This window comes from Ruditapes philippinarum, unplaced genomic scaffold (genome assembly GCF_026571515.1).
Source record: "Ruditapes philippinarum isolate M1 unplaced genomic scaffold, ASM2657151v2 ctg17_1_1_1_1, whole genome shotgun sequence".
Lineage (NCBI taxonomy): Eukaryota > Metazoa > Mollusca > Bivalvia > Venerida > Veneridae > Ruditapes > Ruditapes philippinarum.
This window is the reverse complement of record NW_026865484.1, coordinates 1,240,328-1,264,539: the sequence shown is the minus strand read 5'-3', so window position 1 is coordinate 1,264,539 and position 24,212 is coordinate 1,240,328. Positions and strand designations below refer to the sequence as shown.

General features: G+C 31.8%; 4 protein-coding genes across 4 annotated transcripts; all 4 read left to right on the top strand.

Moving 5' to 3' along the window:
• The first annotated feature begins 1,320 nt into the window (after positions 1 to 1,320).
• LOC132729325 (zinc finger protein OZF-like) lies at positions 1,321 to 3,225 on the top strand. Its single transcript, XM_060715066.1, has one exon. The coding sequence runs from the start codon at positions 1,450 to 1,452 to the stop codon at positions 2,974 to 2,976; it is 1,527 nt and encodes a 508-aa protein (XP_060571049.1). The 5' UTR covers positions 1,321 to 1,449; the 3' UTR covers positions 2,977 to 3,225.
• Positions 3,226 to 7,034: 3,809 nt separating this feature from the next.
• On the top strand, positions 7,035 to 8,121 carry LOC132729299 (zinc finger protein 852-like). Its single transcript, XM_060715025.1, has one exon. The coding sequence runs from the start codon at positions 7,035 to 7,037 to the stop codon at positions 8,025 to 8,027; it is 993 nt and encodes a 330-aa protein (XP_060571008.1). The 3' UTR covers positions 8,028 to 8,121.
• LOC132729298 (zinc finger protein OZF-like) lies at positions 8,061 to 8,594 on the top strand. Its single transcript, XM_060715024.1, has one exon. It carries the CDS (start codon positions 8,061 to 8,063, stop codon positions 8,592 to 8,594), a length of 534 nt encoding a protein of 177 aa, XP_060571007.1.
• A 4,977-nt stretch (positions 8,595 to 13,571) lies between these two features.
• On the top strand, positions 13,572 to 15,201 carry LOC132729297 (zinc finger protein 287-like). Its single transcript, XM_060715023.1, has one exon. It carries the CDS (start codon positions 13,572 to 13,574, stop codon positions 15,123 to 15,125), a length of 1,554 nt encoding a protein of 517 aa, XP_060571006.1. The 3' UTR covers positions 15,126 to 15,201.
• Positions 15,202 to 24,212: the final 9,011 nt, after the last annotated feature.

Below are 24,212 nucleotides of genomic sequence, written 5' to 3'. Positions count from 1 at the left end.
CTGCAACCCTTGTCCGGCCACATTAGCAGCTACAATCACACCTATAATTAGAATATTAAGTACTAATTATAAGGAGCATCTCTTAGCTGCTAATGATGTTAAATACTATTACAAATATGCGAAATTCTTTGCTACAAGAAATAATGACAAGTTACTAGTAACATTACAATTTCTTTTAACTTCTCCGCAAAAATTTTCATTGCAAAAAGTGTTTAGTTTTCCACATCCGGTAAATAATTCGGATAATCAAAATCATGTAACGCACCCGATTATGTTGCGATATGTAAAGATGGACAATACTTTACTACTATGATTTAAGAGGTAGCAAATACTTGCTAAGGAACTTCTTTTCGTTTATGCAAATTTCAACCAAAGTTATATTCAATTAGTAAACCGAATTGTATTGCTTTAGCAATAGAAAGCAAATACATGAAAATTGCAATTTCAGATTTCTTCAAAATACTATTAAACCACATTTCATGCATGTAGGAAACAATAAGGGGATTGTGTACAGAATACCTAAAATAATAATGGAATGTAGGCAAAATCAACGGCATATACTTGCTGGTCGTAACTTTTGCATTATAGATATCCCTTGTGGATGTACTATATTAACAAATAACTGACTTTCAAGGACATCTTACAGGTTGCATAGATACAAAATTCATAATTCATTAGAATGGAAATGTCCGTAATTCTACCAAAGATAGAAGTACATGTATTTCGATCAAAGCAAACTTTCAAAATACGTGGCCAAGGATAAGAAGTTTAATTTAAACCTGAAACATTGCTGAAAGGGCGAAGAATAATAGTGTTATATATAATTCAATTTCAAATGCATATTTAAATAAAGATTTAACATACGATACAGGTAAAGTTAAAAACATAAACTTTATACTTAAAATACTGAAATCTTAGGTAGTCATCAAAGCAGGTAGTAATCATTGATTTTACAAACAAAACATCTATGCTTGTAGTGTAAATTGCATTTTCAAATAACACTGAAATACTAGTATACATGTACTAACAAAAGCCAAGTACACCTTTTGTTTTAACCTGTGTTTGATCAAGCCGAACATACAAATAAAATTTGTAAGTAAATTTTGTATCATGATAAAACATACTAAACTCATATATTTTTTTCCTTCCTTCATGTATTGAAATATGATACATTGTACATAAAACAATATGTATTAACTACAATTTCCGGAATAATCTTTAATCAAACACAGATTTTCATGATTCGATTTACAGATTAATATTTCCTAATGTCACTGTTGTCACATTGCTTTGGTATGTTACTTTTCGTCATAATTAAAGGCATGAGAATAAATTATATACATATATATAGTTATTGTATAATATAAATATTTTGTTCTTTTTCAGTCAGAACTATCAACGGTTCCTGCTGTATATGCACAACATCTTCAAGATATATCAAACATCAAAATGACAAGTAGCTATGGTAACGCAGTTAATTCGTTCGAAAAAATACTAGAAACCGTGAAATATGAGGAAAACTTTGATGTGGAAGATGACAGTAATTATGATATAACATCAGATGAAGAAACAGACGAGCATACTTTGTGTTTTGATTTTGACACGGAATTTAATGGTCACGAATCAATACATCAAGTGCATTATGTAAGATACCAAGGAGACGATGTTGGGCATCAAGAAAATGACGTCATACATCAAGAATATGGTACGTCACGTCGAAAAGAAACTGATGCACACGTAGAAGAAGATGCAATACAAGAAGATGCTAAACCACGAAGACAAAGTGCTCTACACAAAACAGATGATGTTATTTGCAAAGGAGATATCGCTAAACGGAAAAGAGATTTTAAAAAACAAAAATCAGTCGAGAACAAATGTGGAATTTGTCATAAATCGTTCAAGCGCAGATATTTGTTAGTACAGCACATGTCGTTACATACTGGAGAATGTAACTACGAGTGTGTGATATGTAAAGAACGATTCCGATTAAAGAAATATCTTTATAAACACATGAGTCGACATAAAGATGATAAACAGTACAAGTGTCAGGTTTGTCAAAAATCTTATGACAGTCTTAAACTTTTTAATGACCACACGAATATTCACCGCGGCATCCGTTATCAATGCAAGTATTGTGAAAAGTCGTTTTCGGCCTCAAGCTCGTTAAAAGTTCACTTGAAACTACATGCTGAACCAGGAAGTTCCAAATTAAACTATTACGTGTGCAATATATGTAAAAAATCATTTGCGAGTGAAAGTTCATTAAGAATGCACATGGAAATACATAACGGAACACAAAACCAGATTTGCAACATTTGTGACGCTAGATTCAGCAGAAAACATGACTTACAGAGACACATGTTCATACATACTGGAGAAAAACCATACAAATGTTCACTATGTCTTCGAGCATTTCGACAACCGGGAGAGCTTGGTAGACATATGGCGTGGCATAGAGGTGATCACAAGCAATCGTGCAAGCAATGTGGTCGAAAATATGCTAGAAAGGATGAGTTTTTAAGGCATATTAGTACACATGAAAAAGAACTGAATAGTGCAGATGCAACCACAAACAAATTACAATGTAATGTTTGTAAAAAGTTTCTGACATCTGAAATAAAACTGCAGCAACATTTAGAAAAACATACACGTGAAGTTGTGACGCGAAAATGTGAGGAATGCGGAACCATATTTAGCACATCGAGTAATTATAAAAGACATGTAAGAGATAAACATAATCAGAAACAAGATGGCGTTACTTCGCCGAACTGTAGTAAAACAACGGAAGATATAACAGGTCCTTTCAAGTGTGACTTGTGCTCAAAGATTTTAAAAACCAAACACACACTAATTGCACACATGAATAATGTACATTTGAATAAACATAGCTTTGTCTGTTATAAATGTGACAAAACCTTTTTCAAGAAAAAAGATTTGATAATGCACGAAGAAAGGAAACATAAGAATTTATCATGATATTTTATCAGTGTTAAAAGCAAGTGCGGAACATCAAATGCATAGCCTGCCAAGAAAAGTTATAATACTCGTTGACCTGCTTTTCAATTGAATTTTGCATTTTTACTTTTTTATGTAAAAACCTTTTTTACAAGTTTGTCGAAATCTTTAATTGTCGAAAGCTTAATCAACCATTTGAACACATGTGCTATTGTCTATTATCAAATTATGGAATAAAAATTGGTAGGCGCTATCTCATTTGTTGTGAAAAAGTGATGCCATGTTTTAAAAAAATGTCCCAGAAATCCCATTCAAATGCATTATTAACTAGTATAAATGTATCGTCAATGTTTCATGCATCCTATATATCGCATAATGTAGAGGACTGTTTTGCTATTACAGCAGTCGAGTTTTAGGGAACATGGAGTTACCGCCCTTGAGTTGTAAAAGGAATAGAAAGGAGAATCAAGCTTACACATGCAAAAAAATACTTATAATACTAATATTTGTTGAATATCGAAAATTTGCAGAATTAACCTGAAAGGGTAGTAGTCCTTTCACCCTGCCGAATTTCAGAAGAAATAAATTAATTGTGTCAGAATTATCACGTGGTAAACATTTGCATCATGATAAGCGATATATATATAAACTTTTATTAGGATCTAAAATATTATTCACGCTGAAAAATCAGAAACATAAAATAAGTGTTTGCAGGCGATGCCTACCTTAATTGGAAACACCTGCAATGAACAAAAACCTCAAGATGCGAATTTTGAAAAACAAAATACCCGAGAAATTGCCTGAAACACGTAAAAAACGCAAAATTCCCGTTTTAAAAGATGTATTTTTCGCGTCTTGAGGTTTCATGATTTTGTCTTGAGGCAGACAGACAGACAGAAAACAGATGCTGCTTTGCGAAAGATATCACTAAATTGGATGTAACAAATTTAGTACAATATTAAATAGAAACATTAAATGAAAAGCCAGTCGGGAAAAGACCTTATCAAACTTTAACTGAAATGAAAAAAATATAGAAAAAGAAACTCAAAGATTATTAGATGCAACTATTATTGAATGTTCTGATAGTGAATGTTGTTTGCAACTCATTTGCTTGACAAAACTTTATAATGAATTTAGAATTGTAATTGATTATCGATACTTAAATGAAAAGTTTAAAGACGTAGTATACCCAATGCCTCTTGTTACTGATGCAATAGATGCAATAGATGAATCTAAAAGTAAAATATTTACTATACTTGACTTGAAGTCTGCATATTTTCAAATTTCATAAGATGGAACAACAAAACATAAAACTGCATTTAGCACTCATTACAATCATTTTAATTTCAAAGTTACTCCACAAGGTTTAGGCACTTCAAGAAGTTCTTTTCAAAGTAAAATAATTAAAGTATTTAAGGGCCTAGCTTGGAATATTTTAATAGCATACTTTGTTTTTCAAAGGAATTCGACGAACATATTAAACACCTATACAAATGATATTTGAAAGATTAAAACAAACTAATCTTTAATTAGCCCAAAACAAATGCAAATTTGCAACAAAAGAAGTGATTTTTTAGGACATTTAACCAAAAATCAGGGATAAGTCCGATAAGAATCGAACTCAGGCTATCGATGACCTTCCAATTCCAAAAACTATTAAAAATGTACTTCAAATATTAGAAAATACATAAAAGATTAGTCAAAAAGTGCTTACCCCTTACTAAAGATGAAAACAAGTATGGAAATAGAATAAATTGGACATCACAGTGTACAATAATGCTTTAGACACATTAAAGACAAGTCCAATCATACAGTTTCCTTATTCGGACAAAAATTATACACTAATGACTAATGGCTCCAAAACAGGATTAAGCTTTGTCCTCTTACAGTCTGACCAAGACAATAAACTAAAACCAGTTGCCTACGGATCTCGGACATTGCAACCTGAACAGCGTAATTGGCCTATAATGCATATAGAATTATTTGCAATAATAATGGGAATCACAGAAAATAAATGCTACTTGATGAATAAGAGATTTACAATAATAATAACAGATTGCAAGTCACTTACCTGGTTAAGTCAAACAAATCATACTAATGGTCGATTAATTAGATGGAACCTAGAACTGTCTCAATATCATATAACATAGTTCATCAACCCGGAAAAGAAAACTTAGTATGTGATGCTTTCTCAAGAAACCCGTCTACTCAATTAGCTAGTCAGGAATATTATGAATTTATCGACTTTCAAAACATACAAATCGTAACAGATGATGAACAACAACAAACACCTTAGAAAAATACGAAATGTTTTATAGACATTCCGGAACATTCTAAAACTACATCTATATTAAATATTTTTTGTCTTAATGAAACCGTCGATTTAAGCATAGATGAACATAATATTACGATATTACAAAAACAATGTCCAGAAACTAGACAAATATATGCTTACTTAGATCAAGAAATATTGTCCGGAAAAAAACGGTGAAGCTAGGAAAATTATATTAGAATCGAACCAATATGAAATTCTAAATACAAAACTATACCATATTTTTCAATCAAGAGCTTAAACGTCAGTATCGAATAAACAATTTATTCACCAATTAGTTGTTCCAAAAGTTCTCCGAAAGTCTGTTATGAAAGCATATCATGATCGTGTACAAGGTTGTCACATTGATTTCAAAAAGGTTTATGAAGCAATTAAATTAAATTATGACTTTCTGACGATATTTCCACTTACATTCGGATACATTCTTTTCATTCGCATTCAAATAAAGTCCGTCTACTACATGTATGAACACTTTTTCATAATTCTAATTTGAAATTATTAAAATAAAACTCCACTGTGAACTAAATAGATAAATGGAAATACGCCGCATATAGCTCTCAACGAATATAGCTGTCGTAGAGTTTTAATTACTCGTCGATTCTTTAATTGCAACGAATATGTATACGTTAAGATGCACCATTTTGACGGATAAAACTCCCAAAATTTAAGAATGCAATATGTTTGTGTTTTCATATATAACAAACATGAGTTCATAGTCATTATCAACAACATCATCATCATCATTATGTTTCAACATAATTGTCAGAACATCATCATAATCATAAGCATCAGCATGAATAAATCTACATCATTGTCATCACAAGTTCATATTACCACTATCATCAGCATCATCATTATCAACATAATCATCCCCGCCTAATCATCTTCAACATCATCATCATCATCAAAAGGACATCAATATCAGTGCAATATGATCAATAGTATCACCAAAAACAACTGTACATCATCCAAATCCTTTTCATCGTCATCATCATTATCATCATCACAATTATCATCTTCATTAGCAATTCATTATCACCATCACCAATTTGAAATATTTTAAAACTCAGACATAAATAAAGACAAACAAATAATAAATGTTAAAAGGATTCTCTAAAGTCTCATATTTTGCTCATTTTATCAATGGTGAAATCAAATAACTTTGAGTAACGCCGCTAATTAGTGTGGGTGTGAAAACGTGTGAGACTTCTCACTCAATTATTGCTCATTATCATCGCGTCAATCAAAAACCGCTATATGAGTAAACCTTTTGGATAACACGGTTATTTAATACCAAACTGAGCTTGTAAGATTTATTTTCTAAATACATATATTTCCAAAAAAATAACTGCACATTTTGTTTCTTATTTGATTTTTAATCTGTCTGAACATACAAGTTATTTTGTAAGTAAATTTTGTATCATGATATAACGTTTTAAACTAATATATTTCTTTTTCCTTCCTTCATGTATTGAAATATGAAACATTGTACACTTATTCTAAAACAATATGTATTTACTAAAATTACCGGAATAATCTTTAATCAAACACAGATTTTCATTATTCTATTTACATATAAATATTTCCTCGTGTCATTGTTGTCACAAAGGTATGTTACTTTTCAATATAATTTATGTACATATATATAGTTATTGTATAATATAAATATTTTGTCCTTTTCCAGTCAGAACTAATAACGGTTCCTGCAACATACGCACAACATCGTCAAGATATACCAAACATCAAAATGGCAAGTAGCTGTAGTAACGCAGTTAATTCGTTCGAAAAAATACTAGAAGCCGTGAAATATGAGGAAAACTTTGATGTGGAAGATGACAGTAAGTACATTATGTATGATATGACATCAGGTGAAGAAACAGACGAGCATAGTTTGTGTTTTGATTTTGACACCGAATTTCATGGCGACGACGCAATACACCAATCGCATTATGTAAGATACCAAGGAGACGATCTTGCGCATCAAGAAAATGACGTTATACATCAAGAATATGATACGTTACGTCATCAAGAATATGATACGTTACGTCGAAAAGAAACTGATGCACACGTAGAAGAAGATGCAATACAAGAAGATGCTAAATCACAAAGAGAAAGAGCTCTAAACAAAACAGATGATGTTATTTGCAAAGGAGATATCGCTAAACGGAAAAGAGATTTTAAAAAACAAAAATCAGTCGAGAACAAATGTGGAATTTGTCATAAATCGTTCAAGCGCAGATATTTGTTAGTAGAGCACATGTCGTTACATACTGGAGAACGTAACTACGAGTGTTTGATATGTAAAGAACGATTCCGATTAAAGAAAGTTCTTAATAGACACATGAGTCGACATAAAGGTGATAAACAGTACAAGTGTCAGGTTTGTCAAAAATCTTATGACAGTCTTAAACTTTTTAATGACCACACAAATATTCACCGCGGCATCCGTTATCAATGCAAGTATTGTGAAAAGTCGTTTTCGGCCTCAAGCTCTTTAAGAGATCACTTGAAACTACATGCTGAACCAGGAAGTTCCAAATTAAACTATTACGTGTGCAATATATGTAAAAAATCATTTGCGAGTGAAAGTTCATTAAGAATGCACATGGAAATACATAACGGAACACAAGACCAGATTTGCAACATTTGTGACGCTAGATTTAGCAGAAAACATGACTTACAGAGACACATGTTCATACATACTGGAGAAAAACCATACAAATGTTCACTATGTCCTTGAGCATTTCGACAACCGGGAGAGCTTGGTAGACATATGGCGTGGCATAGAGGGGATCACAAGCAATCGTGCAAGCAATGTGGTCGAAAATATGCTAGAAAGGATGAGTTTTTAAGGCATATTAGTACACATGAAAAAGAACTGAATAGTGCAGATGCAACCACAAACAAATTACAATGTAATGTTTGTAAAAAGTTTCTGACATCTGAAATAAAACTGCAGCAACATTTAGAAAAACATAAACGTGAAGTTATGACATTAAAATGTGAGGATTGTGGAATCATATTTAGCACATCGAGTAATTATAAAAGACATGTAAGAGATAAACATAATCAGAAACAAGATGACGTTACTTCACAGAATTACAGCAAAACAACGGAAGATATATCAGGTCCTTTCGAGTGTGACTTGTGCTCAAAGCTTTTTAAAAGCAAACGTACACTAACTGAGCACATGAATAATGTACATTTGAATAAACATAGCTTTGTCTGTGATAAATGTGACAAAACCTTTTTCAAGAAAAGAGATTTGAAAATGCACGAAGAAAGGAAACATAAGAATATGTCATGATATTTTATCAGTGTTAAAAGCAAGTGTGGAACATCAAATGCATAGCCTGCTAAGAAAAGTTATTTATACTCGTTGACCAGCTTTTCAATTGAATTTTGCATTTTTACTTTTTTATGTTAAAATCTTTTTTACAGTTTGTCGAAACCTATAATTGGCGAAAGCTTAATCAACTGTTTGAACATATGTGCAATTGTCTATTATCAAATTATGAGCTGGAGAATTTTGCAGGAAATGAGATGCAAACATATTTAAACAATACCCTGATGTCTCGAATTTTAGCTGTTCTATATTTTGTTTGAAGGCAATCGGTTTTATGGTAGTTTGAGTGGAATGTTGATATGCAAAATATTTGACATTTTAACAACAGAAACTTTTGTCTGCAGTTTTAACATGAGTTGTTTTGGGTTTATTGATACTGGTGGGTCAGACGAGGTTTTTGAAACAATTTAACAAAATAGTAGATTGACCTCCAAATAAACCAAATAACAGAATTTGTTCATTTTGACTCCAATTAACTGTTGAAAAGTTATAAGAATATCTGGTCATAAAATGTCTACTAGTTCATCTTCACGTGCTGCATTTCTTGCTTGGACGCCCTTTGATGCTTTGCATCAATGCTTTTCATATATCATTTGCCACGAAACATGTTACGGACATTTTGAAAAATAAAGTCGATGAAAGTTTTTTTTGCTTATTTAATATGGATATTTTTACCATAATTGGTTGTTGATATTTGTTGAAAATCAGTAGCATTATAGGATAAAAAAGAAAATGTACATGCTTTGATAAATTTTATTAATCTAAAGCTACTTACTACAGTAGTGACACAAAAAGAACAATGTTGTACTATTGTCATGTCACATTACAAGTTTTGAAAGTCTTGTTTGCATTGGAATTACTTTCCTTACCAGGTAGGCATCGGTGAAAGCATTTTTTTTTAATTTAAATTCTGGTCCCTCTCTAATGGACAGTGCATACGATAAGCATAATTATGCAAATTTAGATGATTTACAAAACATCTTGAAAAATGTACAAAAGTATTTTATCCAAACAGAAAATGGCCTGCGTAAAGTAATGATCTCATTTTTGCGCGCAGCTTCTCAATTGCTGCATATTGCAGCAACATTTGTACTTGTCTATATTGTATCTAAAATCTTTTTTCTGCTTAGGGCTTCTACCAAAAAAAAATATAAATAAGTAAAATTAATACCCTGGCATCAATAATGACCCCTGCCCTCCCCCGTGAGGTACATTTTGTAGCGAGTATTATGGCAAAACTCTCAAAAGGATTCTTGTCAGAATCATTTAAGAAGCATAATATTTGTAATATTTGACATAAGCCCCGCTATCATTTGGTCTATAGTTTGCTCGAATTGTACCCGGGGAGTTAAAGTCCAACCTCGGCTTCGATATATGGTGTATAGCATGATTAAGACTATTCCTATAAAACAATTCAAATTATGTCCCAAGTGTTCATTACATACATGACGTGCAAAACATATCTGATATGTTTATTACCTTGGGTGTATGTATTTATGTATACATATATATGATAAAAAAAAGCATAACAAATGCTAACGAACAATTACGCGCGTGTCATTCTACTGAGGTTATTTCAATTACTATAGTTAGGCGGTGCTGCCCTGCCTTCAATATCTCGGGGTTGCAATTAGTCTGAATGGCCTGTCCTTAATGTCATTAATTCCCAATGGTCGTTTGTCCTTAGATCAAAAAGTAGAAGCTGTTTTGACCTGAAACTGTCTCATGTTTTATTTAAATCACTCAAACCAGTAGACGGCTTTACCAGATCAGTAACAGAATGAACTTCACAAAAAGGTTCCTTCTAAATCAAGTTTATGTGTGTTACTTTATACCGAGTTGTAAACCAAGTGTCCACTAGGTTCCAGGGAAAATTTTGTCGAGATATTTAAGCAAAATATTAGCATATTTGGTATCAATATTTCCAGAAACATATCTAAACGATGGTTTACATCTTATTGAAATATATGATTATATAATAAGGATTTTGATAACGTATAAACAGTACAACGGTAAACAGTTACTGAATTGTGAATTTTTAATTGCGTTTTTGCCCTCGGATAATTGATTTTAATGGAACAGCATTCCACAGAAGAGATAGTCAAAACAAGAGTTAAAAATGACAATTCTCATGATTTTGCCGCTTTTACTTTTTCACCCTTCCGCTATTTACACGAAACAAAATTATAATCAAATTTCAATACAAAGCAAACAAATGTGTGAAAAATGCATTTCTGCAAATTTTAATCCCATATGCCAGTAGGTTTACAAAATTTCCAAGTAACAAAGTCTTTCTTTTGCAAATGAGTATATAACTTTAAGATATCGAACACACTTAATACATGTACATCTATTTTGTCTATTTTAGAACATTTACAAGATTTTGTTTTATATGTTCAAATAAAGGAACATTACAGACGTTTGAATGGCATATAAAATAGTTCAACTTCAATTTAAATATACAGTTACTTCAAAATATCTAATATCACCGAGACAATAGAAGAATATGAATTTTTTAGTTCATAAAAATCAAAACTTTTTTACATGAAATTTTGATTTCAGTAACTTCTGGTGATTACAAAATAATTTAGAATAGATGTCAATATCTTATTATTTATAAATAAAATAATCCATATCGTAAACGAATTAAAAAAATATATATATTCCAGTTGTTAATGCTTTTAACATCCGCTAAAGTATGCATAATTTTCAGCTATTGAACAGTTTACGTTTTGTTCTCATATTAACTGCTGAATGTATTTGAAGGTACGGCGTCTATTTGAATACATCATGAAATTTTACCCTTGTGAATAAGAGTTTCATTGTTGTCTAAAAGCTGAAAGGACACTTGATTAATGTTGTTTACCGATCGTTGCTAGACAACATACACTATTATAATTTATTATGGGCATTTACAATGATTAAAGTCGATTGAAATAATATCATAAGTAGAATATGTGTATTTTTTGTTTTAATACAATTTGCATAAACTGTTCACAACAAAGCATAAAGAAAAAAGAATATTTTGAAGATTCATCTGCTTAAACATATTTTTTCCATGTTTTTCATATTTATTTTTTCACTATAGCTCGAGTTGAAGCAACAGCTGATAAATGCAAGTCCCAGTCAGCCTGATTTGAACAGGAGAATAGCAACTTGTCCCAAGTAAAAATATATGAAGTTTTTGGTTTCGTGAGTTACGTAACTACCAAAGTTTCTTCCCACAATGCAATGCCAGGTAGGGTTGTATTTCTTGTCGAATTCTATTTTGATGTAGGCGGCTATGTCCTTTTCTATATTAAACTTTTCAAGGGCTTGTGTTGCACAATCGACTGCATCTTGTTGCATGTCTTCCGACATGTCGGCGTTCTTTATTACAGCTTTTTGGTCGGTCATTTTGGCTGAAAATGATATACATTTTGACATAACAAAACTGACATGTCAGACAAACTTGAAGGTAGACATTCTTCATATTAGAATTCAGGAATCCGTATACAGTTTATTCAGTTTCTTTCTTTAATAAATAGTGTGTACCTTTATAGCAGAAAAAAATCCAGTCTTTTCTATATTACAAGCCCATGGATTAAAATACCTCCATATAAAAAATAATGCATGTTAAATAACGTTAGTTCCTCTCAGCTTTTTTTTTTGCGTACGACAATATCTTGCAGTTGCATTCTCGTAATTTTGAGTTGCTCTATTCCTCTAACATCAACTTTATAAATGATAAATCAATTTAAAGCTTTTAGCTATAATGGTATGAAAAACAAATTATACATAAAAATAACGGGAATTACGTTAATGTAACGTTACATATTAAAGGAAAAACTCTGAACGACGCAAAATCTCAGTAACATAGAAAATTATAACTCTTACCGGTGAAATATACGAATTCACGTTTAAAAATATTTTCTCTATCTCTGGATGCAAATTTTTATCAATAAATGCTATTTATATTTGATTGGAAACGCTACGTTGCGTTCGTTGGCTATAAGGTTGACTATATTTAGTTATATCTATAACCGCGCGATTTTTGCACGGTGAAGAAGTGAAAAATTGCATTTATTTTACAATTTAATTAATATCATAAAACTACATAGCTAGAAATACACGTACTAAATAAAGGTAAAGTGTAAACATTTTCACAATCAATTGTTTATAATAAAATCTCAGAGAAGTTGTTTCTTATTTTAAATGAAAAATATAAATATTTCGACATATTATTAAAAGTTCTTTTTCATTATATTTTTTCTGTGAAGTAGGCCACCGACATAAATACGGTTGTTAATTATGTCGGAGGTTGTAAAACCTAAACTCTTTCATCTAAGAATCTATTTCATACAAGCTCTATTCTTTTAGCATATTCAGGGTCATAGCATAAATAAGGTTACCGTGTCATGTTCAATGTCATACAATGCCGAAGGTTATTTTACACACATAACTATAGGTGAAGTCTTAATTTTGAAAATGCAAAAAGGTAAGTTATAGACAGATATACCTAAGATTACAGTTCATCTTAAAAACATAAACTATATTGGCCGTCAATGTACAATACCATCAAGATTAAAATATTTTAGCATCAATGTATATAAAGGTGCAAATTTTAGAACATAAGTGGCTCAGGGAAGGGACGAGGCCAATTTAAATCGAAAGTGTTTTAGAATATAATGTTTAATGCCAAATATGAATCATGCAGTTCTAGGAAATAAATTTGTTTTAAAGATTTTAATACAATTATTGATTGTAAAGGTAGATGCAAAGGGCCAATCTTTCTTGCATAAGTTGAACAAAATATGTAGGTGAACACAACGCAAATATCTATAGTCTGTTCACTTTATGGTTTTTGTCCAGTAGATTTTTATATTTTTTCCATATAACTCTATTTAAAATAAATACTTAAATATATATATCTTTCATCAAAAATAAATAAACATCAAAATGGCAAGTAGCTGTAGTAACGCAGTTAATTCGTTCGAAAAAATACTAGAAGCCGTGAAATATGAGGAAAACTTTGATGTGGAAGATGACAGTAAGTACATTATGTATGATATGACATCAGGTGAAGAAACAGACGAGCATAGTTTGTGTTTTGATTTTGACACCGAATTTCATGGCGACGACGCAATACACCAATCGCATTATGTAAGATACCAAGGAGACGATCTTGCGCATCAAGAAAATGACGTTATACATCAAGAATATGATACGTTACGTCATCAAGAATATGATACGTTACGTCGAAAAGAAACTGATGCACACGTAGAAGAAGATGCAATACAAGAAGATGCTAAATCACAAAGAGAAAGAGCTCTAAACAAAACAGATGATGTTATTTGCAAAGGAGATATCGCTAAACGGAAAAGAGATTTTAAAAAACAAAAATCAGTCGAGAACAAATGTGGAATTTGTCATAAATCGTTCAAGCGCAGATATTTGTTAGTAGAGCACATGTCGTTACATACTGGAGAACGTAACTACGAGTGTTTGATATGTAAAGAACGATTCCGATTAAAGAAAGTTCTTAATAGACACATGAGTCGACATAAAGATGATAAACAGTACAAGTGTCAGGTTTGTCAAAAATCTTATGACAGTCTTAAACTTTTTAATGACCACACAAATATTCACCGCGGCATCCGTTATCAATGCAAGTATTGTGAAAAGTCGTTTTCGGCCTCAAGCTCGTTAAGAGTTCACTTGAAACTACATGCTGCACCAGGAAGTTCCAAATTAAACTATTACGTGTGCAATATATGTAAAAAATCATTTGCGAGTGAAAGTTCATTAAGAATGCACATGGAAATACATAACGGAACACAAGACCAGATTTGCAACATTTGTGACGCTAGATTCAGCAGAAAACATGACTTACAGAGACACATGTTCATACATACTGGAGAAAAACCATACAAATGTTCACTATGTCTTCGAGCATTTCGACAACCGGGGGAGCTTGGTAGACATATGGCATGGCATAGAGGGGATCACACATGCAAGCAATGTGGTCGAAAATATGCTAGAAAGGATGAATTTTTAAGGCATGTTAGTACACACGAAAAAGAACTGAACAGTACAGATGCAACCGCAAACAAATTACAATGTAATGTTTGTAAAAAGTTTCTGACATCTGAAATAAAACTACAGCAACATTTAGAAAAACATAAACGTGAAGTTATGACATTAAAATGTGAGGATTGTGGAATCATATTTAGCACATCGAGTAATTATAAAAGACATGTAAGAGATAAACATAATCAGACACAAGATGACGTTACTTCGCAGAATTATAACAAAACAACGGAAGATATATCAGGTCCTTTCGAGTGTGACTTGTGCTCAAAGATTTTAAAAAGCAAACGTACACTAACTGAACACATGAATAATGTACATTTGAATAAACATAGCTTTGTCTGTGATAAATGTGACAAAACCTTTTACAAGAAAAGAGATTTGATAATGCACGAAGAAAGGAAACATCAGAATATATCATGATTTTTTCAGTGTTTAAAGCAAGTTTCGAACACGAAATTCATAGCTTCCCAAGAAAATAAAAGGATGTATACTCGTAGACCTGCTTTTCATTTGAATTTGCATTTTTACTATTTTATGTAAACCTTTTCTTACAAGCCTTTGTCGAAATTTACCATTTTAAGACATATAAAACTATGTATGATCAAATTAAGGAATAAAAAAACGACGGGCGCTATCTTCATTGTTGTGAAAAATAATGACGGTTTTCGGGAAAAAAATGTCGCAAAAATCCCATTCTAATGTATTATCACTAAGTACAAAAGTATCCTCAATGTTTCATGCAAACTGTATATAGCAAAATGTAGATGACTGCTTTGCTTGAACATGCAAAAAACGTACCTTTATTTGAGCGATTTTTGTGTTGGCTTCCTAGATCTAACTAAGATTGGTATAGTAGGCGGAAGCATGGTCATAATCCAAGTTGGGCTCGAACCCACAATCCTTACCGCTATATATTACAATTGTTGTAACTAATTAATTATGGAGATTGACTTCAATGAGCAAATATAATACTTTACATAGTTGTCATGTTCTATCTAGGCTTTATTTGTTTTTAAACATGTATCAAGTATAAATAATACTTTAATATTAAAACAATGAGCACAAAGAGCTATAGAGATCGACCCCTGTCAATTGTGTATCGCCAATCTTTTCTCGTAACTGCAGATTCTTGTAATAATTTGAATTAATTTTTAAGTCCGCTTTTGTCATGATATACACCATATTCCAAAGCCGAAAACTTTGCAATGCTCGGCAACAACATTTTGATAATGTTTTAATGGCTTAAAGGTATAACAAATGACACCGGGGTAGGGCCAAATTTAACCCCCGGAAACAATTACCAAATCATAACGGTGTTCATGTCAACTATTAGGCCTTATTGTCTTAATGATTCTGACAAGAATCAGTTCAAAAGTTTGCCGTTATACCCGACCCTCAGAGCGGGGCCATTATACTCGAGACCGTTATTGGTGCAAGGGTATTAAATTTGATTTTTTTTGTAGAAACACTGAGTTATGTTTACTGACATTATTTCAATTACTATAGTCAGGCGGCGCTGCTCTGCCTTCAATATCTCGGGGTTGCCATTAGTCTGAATGGCTAGTCCTTAATGTCATTAGTTTTCATGGTCGTATGGCATTAGATCAAAAAGTAGAAGCTGTTTTGACGTGAAACTATCTCATGTTTAATTTAAATCACTCGAACCAGTAGACTCGAATCAGTAACAGTATAAACTTCACAAAAAGGTTCCTGTTAAATCAATTTCACGTGTGTTACTTTATTCCGAGTTGTAAAAGAAAGTGTTCACTAGGTTCCAGGGAAATTTTGTCCAATTATATAAGCAAAATATTAGCATACTTGGTATCAAAATTTCCAGAAACATATTGACTACACAATGGTGAAATATATTATTATAATAAGGAAATTGGTTGCGTGTAAACAGTAGAACGGTAAAAAATAAATGTTACTGAATTGTGAATTGTGTAATTGCGTTTTTGCCTTCGGATAATTGTTTTATTTTTGAATGGGACATCATTCCATAGAAGAGATACTAGACAAAAAAAAAGAGTTAAAATTACAATCCTGCCACTTTCACGTTTTCATTACACGAAATTAAAATTCTGCAGATTATATCAAATTTCAATACAAAGGGCAATGCATTTCTGTGCAAATTTTAATACCATATGCCAGTACGTCTACAGAATTTCCAAGTAACCAATTCATTCTTTTGCAAATTTGTATATCACTTTAGATATCGAACAAACTAAATGCCTATATTTTGTCTATTTTAGAACACAAATAGAATATAAAATAGTTCAACTTCAATTTAGATATACATTTACTTCAAAATATCTAATATCTCCGAGACAATAGAAAAATATGAAGTTTTTAGCTATAAGTAATTCATAAAAAATCAAAACTAATTTCCATTTGATTTCAGTAACTTCTGGTGATAACAAAAGAATTTGGAATAGACGTCGTTATCTTTATTAATTTTAATAAATAAAATAATCCATGTCATAAACGAATTGAAAAATAAAACAGTTGTTAATGCTTTTAACATCCGCTAAAGTATGCATAATTTTCAGCTATTGAACAGTTTATGTTTTGTTCTCATATTAACTGCTGAATGTATTTGAAAATACGGCGTCTATTTGAATACATCATGAAATTTTACCCTAGTGAATAAGAGTTTCATTGTTGTCTAAAAGCTGAAAGGACACTTGATTAATGTTGTTTACCGATCGTTGCTAGACAACATACACTATTATAATTTATTATGGGCATTAACAATGATTTAAGTCGATTGAAATAATATCATAAGTAGAATATGTGTATGTTTTGTTTTAATACAATTTGCATAAACTGTTCACAACAAAGCATAAAGAAAAAAGAATATTTTGAAGTTTCATCTGCTTAAACATATTTTTTTCCATGTTTTTCATATCTATTTCTTCACTATAGCTCGAGTTGAAGCAACAGCTGATAAATGCAAGTCCCAGTCAGCCTGATTTGAACAGGAGAATAGCAACTTGTCCCAAGTAAAAATATATGAAGTTTTTAGTTTCGTGAGTTACGTAACTACCAAAGTTTCTTCCCACAATGCAATGCCAGGTAGGGTTGTATTTCTTGTCGAATTCTTTTTTGATGTAGGCGGCTATGTCCTTTTCTATATTAAACTTTTCAAGGGCTTGTGTTGCACAATCGACTGCATCTTGTTGCATGTCTTCCGACATGTCGGCGTTCTTTATTACAGCTTTTTGGTCGGTCATTTTGGCTGAAAATGATATACATTTTGACATAACAAAACTGATATGTCAGACAAACTTGAAGGTAGACATTCTTCATATTAGAATTCAGGAATCCGTATACAGTTTATTCAGTTTCTTTCTTTAATAAATAGTGTGTACCTTTATAGCAGAAAAAAATCCAGTCTTTTCTATTTTACAAGCCCTTGGATTAAAATACCTCCATATAAAAAAAATGCATGTTAAATAACGTTAGTTCCTCTCAGTTTTTTTTGCGTACGACAATATCTTGCAGTATGTTACATTAATCCATAAAATGAATTTATATATACATTTATATTATGAGTTAGACATGGTATCGTTTGCAGACTTTTATTTGTACACAGTTCATAGTCATACATTTTAATTTCTGCGTTACAAAGTACATTTCGCTGCAATTGCATTCTCGTAATTTTGAGTTGCTCTATTCCTTTAACATCAACTTTATAAATAATAAATCAATTTAAAGCTTTTAGCTCTAATGGTATGAAAAACAAATTATACATAAAAATAACGGGAATTACGTTAATGTAACGTTACATATTAAAGGAAAAACGACGCAAAATCTCAGTAACATAGAAAATTATAACTCTTACCGGTGAAATATACGAATTCACGTTTAAAAATATTTTCTCTATCTCTGGATGCAAATTTTTATCAATAAATGCTTTTTATATTTGATTGGAAACGCTACGTTGCATTCGTTGGCTATAAGGTTAACTATATTTAGTTATATCTATAACCGCGCGATTTTTGCACGGTGAAGAAGTGAAAAATTGCATTTATTTTACAATTTAATTAATATCATAAAACTACATAGCTAGAAATACACGTACTAAATAAAGGTAAAGTGTAAACATTTTCACAATCAATTGTTTATAATACAATCTCAGAGAAGTTGTTTCTTATTTTTAATGAAAAATATAAATATTTCGACATAAGTTCTTTTTCATTATTTTTTTTTTCTGTGAAGTAGGCCACAGACATAAATACGGCGGAGGTTGTCATTCGGAACTGCCTCGGCTATTATCTATAATAACCTCGGAAACAATACGGATTGTAAGTAGTTCTACCACGTGGTTTCATATGTAAACAGAAAAAGAGATAATGTAAAACAAATGTATATTTTTGACATCTAATGTCTGTTCCGGGTCTCTAATGCTTGAAAATATGCCTGACAACAATTTGTAATTTAGATATGCCCACTGATGTTCAATTTTAAACAAATCCGACTAAATGTCAACAGGTTGGTTTTTTGTACTTTCGGTTTCTACAACCATAATAATAAATATATAAATAATGTACTGTTTGCTTTTGTACCTATGAATTCACTTATTTTAGGTGGACTTTTACTACATATATTGGAAATAAACTTGCCAACAACTCCAAGCATCAAATTACTATTTGTTTACATGTTTAGTTTCTTAGCGTAGGTTAGACCGAAATACCGCATCCGTTCTGTGTATTCATACTATTGTGTTCGAGGTCCTTATGGAAACGGCCGAGTAGTTGCGATTGGGAGGTTGTAATACCTAAAGTCTTTCATCTAAGAATCTATTTCATACAAGCTCTATTCTTTTAGCATATTCAGGGTCATAGCATAAATATTCAAATATAGGTTACCGTGTCATGTTCAATGTCATACAATGCCGAATGTTATTTTACACTCATAACTATAGGTGTGGTCTTAATTTTGAAAATGCAGAAAGGTAAGTTATAGACAGATATACCTAAGATTACAGTTCATCTTAAAAACATAAACTGTATTGGCCGTCAATGTACAATACAATCAAGATTAAAATATTTTAGCATCAATGTATATAAAGGTGCAAATTTTAGAACATAAGTGGCTCAGGGAAGGGACGAGGCCAATTTAAATCGAAAGTGTTTTAGAATATAATGTTTAATGCCAAATATGATTCATGCAGTTCTAAGAAATAAATTTGTTTTAAAGATTTTAACATAATTATTGATTGTAAAGGTAGATACAAAGGGCCAATCTTTCTTGCATAAGTTGAACAAAATATGTAGGTGAACACAACGCAAATATCTAGTTTGTTCACTTTATGGTTTTTGTCCAGTAGATTTTTATATTTTTTCCTTATAACTGTATTTAAAATAAATACTTAAATAACTCTTTCAGTCTTGCGCTTTCTTCTTGTTTTCTTCACTGAGTCACTGACCGAGACATGGGTGACTTTAACCAGCTTATCCAATAGGTTCTTACGTATCCAAAGCAACATTGATGACCAAAGACATTACGGGAGTAGTGGCAGTAAGGACTGAGATCAAGTGTAAGGACATTAAGGATTGGAGATTATGTCCGTAGAGTATAAATGTCATTGAATATTTAATCCATAGAGAAGAGTATGAAAGTAAGGATAAACAAACAAACAAACAAACAAACAAAAAACGAGCAGTACAACATTATACATCATTGTATAAAAAGAGGATGCAATTGGCGTGGCATCACCTGAAAATACGGACTTCATAGCCACATGCAGTCTTGTAAGACGTTATATATAAGACGTATAGAATACAAGTTAATGTAGTAAAAGCAGCGGTGCGTGGTTGTAAAACAAGCGCCAGGATAATGTAAGCATAAGCAAAAATATTTTAAAAAAGGGTGTGATATTTAGTCAAAAGTGCAATGAGCCTTAAATAGTGAACTCCCATATGGTCACTAAGACATATATCAAGGTTTAAACGAATGCGGTGGCTGAACTGTGCTCTGATGAATTCAGTGTGGCTTACTGTCGTGATCCGAAGTAAAAAAATACCAACACCACCACTTTCGTTAGTTTTGAAGATTGATGATGCATGCAAAACTTAAACCAAGAATTTCGGACCATAATTCAGTTTAAAACTATGTCAGAATTATGGGCCCAGGATAGTGACTATAATTATGGTCCAAAAGACATGTATTAAGTTTCAAGTCAAAACAGTCAGTTGTTTTGAAGACTTGGAAGTTGCATGCAAAATTATAACCAACAATATTTTAATAAGTAAAAAAGGGCTATACTTCAGACATCAATGTTAGAGTAATAGGCCTTGGACAGTTTGCCATACCCGTCTGTGGCTCTTTTGTTTTGTTTGTTTGTTATTGTCTTTTGGTTTTTTGTGTTATGATATTTAAACCCTCATCTTTGGCTGGATTGTTCCAAAATTAAAGGAGGTCAAATCCTTTACAAAAAAAGAAGGCATGTTAATGGCATACCACATCACCGTACAATATTGGAGCGTTGATAGATTTATCTAAATCATATTTAATATTCAACGGCCAACGACCATTAAGTTAGGTTTCTAACCATATAAAAACCTACATTGATCTCTATAAACACAACTCACTAGGAAAGTGTCTTACTGATAAATCACATCAGGTAAACTCTTTCATTTCAATATATATTCTAGTATAGAACACTTTAAATAATATTTTTTTGTAAGATAAAGTGTTTTTGTAAGTAACGAAAGGAGTTCAATAAATTTAGCCGGATGAATAAATATCTGTATGCTATTCTAGAATGATTTTAAGGACGTTATGTTTTACAATGTTTAATCATAACATGGGTCATAATATAAGTGGGTCTGCTCCAAAAAAAATGACTATATATGAAGACGTCAAATCGCAAAACAATTGTTTTATGCTCTAATTTATAATGGTAAAGAAGAAAAAAGTTGCATGACCTGGTTACAGAAGAAAGTTTATTTAGTCAAATCATAACATTCAACATTAATTTCAGACAATATGGCCGACAGAAAAGCTGTGATTAAGAACGCCGACATGTCGGAAGACATGCAGCAGGACGCCATAGATTGTTCCAGTCAAGCTTTAGAAAAATATAACATTGAAAAAGACATCGCAGCATACGTAAAGAAAGAGTTTGACAAAAAGTACAACCCAACATGGCATTGCATTGTGGGAAGAAACTTTGGCAGCTACGTCACTCATGAAACCAAGCATTTTATTTACTTTTACCTGGGACAAGTAGCCATCCTCCTATTTAAATCGGGTTGAATTATTGTTTGAAGAATGTATAACTGATATTATCGTATGGAATTTTCATTGACACCAATAAGTTGCATTGTTTCAAAACAATAAAAAAAAGACGAAAACACTATAGTTCGACTTGCATTGAAAAATAATATTCAGTACTTAATACTGTATACTGTATTTAAAATGATCTATTCTAAACAATATTTCCAGTGTATACTACGCAAATAAGAAATGATAATTAAACATTATAAATCTGATCTAGTGTTCTTTATATGTTACTTTATTATCTTAAGTAAGTTTAAAGAGATACATGATATTTGGAATCCTCCGAATCTACCAATGCTTTATACCATTATATGTTCATTCATAATTTATTGAACGCCTTTTTAAAATCCAGATCATGTTATTCAAGAATACGCGTCACACTATCCTAGTTTTCAAATGAGTGCACAAGTTATTGAAAATATATACGGGTATATAGATAAAATGGCAGAAACCGTAAGCTTGATTAAACTTGGATGAATAATGTCTTTCAAGCTAAGGAAAACTGTATAATATTATATCTACATTTTCTTTTGAAAAATGATAACTTTTTAAACGGGTTTATCATTTTTTCAAATAAAACTACCTGCATGTATTCAGCCATTAATACTCTTAAGATTTTGATGCTATAAAATCGAGTTAATTTTAATTAAATACTGATATAAGCTGTTACAAAATTTCTTTTTTTAATTAAACATATAAAAGTATAATAACATTTGATTAGATAAACATTTGTTCTTCTGATTTTAAAACATTTGCTCTTTCAAAATGACTTCATTATCATAAACTGTTATACATACATGTAATTTAATTTAAATAACGTCAATGAATATGGTTTTATATTATGATTATTTCATAAATTAATAAGTATAATGCAATGCTTAAAAGCTACAGTCTCACGTACATCCCGGCAGAGCCCCGGTAGACGTACGGGGTGATCCGGGAACGACCGGGGTACGACCGGGAACAACCGGAGTACATCCGTAACTCTGCCGGCAACGTCCGGGATGATCCGGGAACATCCGGCATTCGACCCTGGATGTAATAAAATATTTAAAATCACCGGGGTGGTCCAGGATGATCCGGGAAGGTATAGCTTTGCCGGCTTCATCCTTAGCTCTGCCGGGAACGACCGGGGTTATACCGGGGAAGCACCGTAGAATGTAGAAGTGTCGGACTATTTTTGACGTTGGTTCCGATCTTAGCTTTGTATGACGTTGCATTTCGAAACGGGAACCAAAATTATTAAAGGCGTGGCCGGTTTTCCAAGAATTACGTATTCATCCGTCAGTCAATAATTTATTTCTTAACAACTACATTTCATTTTCTGAATAAAACTAAAAGGTATATAATAAAAGGATAATTATGTTGTAGTAACTTTCTGAGGCTATGTATTTTTCTACTCGCAACGTTGGAAAATTGATATCTCGCGAGACCGAAGGTATCGCGAGATATCAATTTTCCACCGCTGCTCGTAGCAAAATACAAAGCCTCAGAAAGCTACTGCAACATAATTCCATATGTATACACAGCTGCAGATTGTTATTTCATCAACGTTGACACTATGTGCAATCTATGCCCTCTTTTCCCAACCAAATTGTTAAACTGTCCCTTCGCGGTGCCCTGCTAGGTGACTTCTTTAATGGCTCTCAGAAGTTGGTTAATGAGGTTGCCTTGGTTATCTCTCATATATCAAAGTTTCAGAGCACATTTCACGTCTGGAAAGGCGGGATGAAGCAAAGTTAAAATGCAACGTTATAGATTTAAAAGGAATGCAATCTGTAACGTCCATCCAAGAAAATAATTAGATAAGTTACATTTACAAATACTTTTGAGTATAAAATTTTCCGGTAGACGGAACTATTAGGATCTTGAATAAGACATATGATTTACTGCGGAATGGCACGAATATACGAGTCCACAATAATGTCAATGACAATGACAAAGAGTTTATTGATTCAAGGCCTCTAGCCCAAAACAACATAAAAATAGCAATACAATTTCATACAATGGAATATAGTACATTATATCATTATGTTAAACAAAATCTTTTTACTATCTAGTGGTGTTTATCATATTTATTCATGTTCTAACACATAATAATCTTTTTCTTTCTTCAAAGGCATGGAACACAAACTTTGCCAAATTTTCTATAATATTTTCAGCCTGACAACTCATTAAGATATTAAATTTATGAATATTAGGGTTAACAAAATATTTGCT

Bases quoted from the DNA above. Each gene is read 5' to 3' on its own strand.
- LOC132729325 (XM_060715066.1), top strand. From the start codon at position 1,450: ATGACAAGTAGCTATGGTAACGCAGTTAATTCGTTCGAAAAAATACTA.
- LOC132729297 (XM_060715023.1), top strand. From the start codon at position 13,572: ATGGCAAGTAGCTGTAGTAACGCAGTTAATTCGTTCGAAAAAATACTA.
- LOC132729299 (XM_060715025.1), top strand. From the start codon at position 7,035: ATGGCAAGTAGCTGTAGTAACGCAGTTAATTCGTTCGAAAAAATACTA.
- LOC132729298 (XM_060715024.1), top strand. From the start codon at position 8,061: ATGGCGTGGCATAGAGGGGATCACAAGCAATCGTGCAAGCAATGTGGT.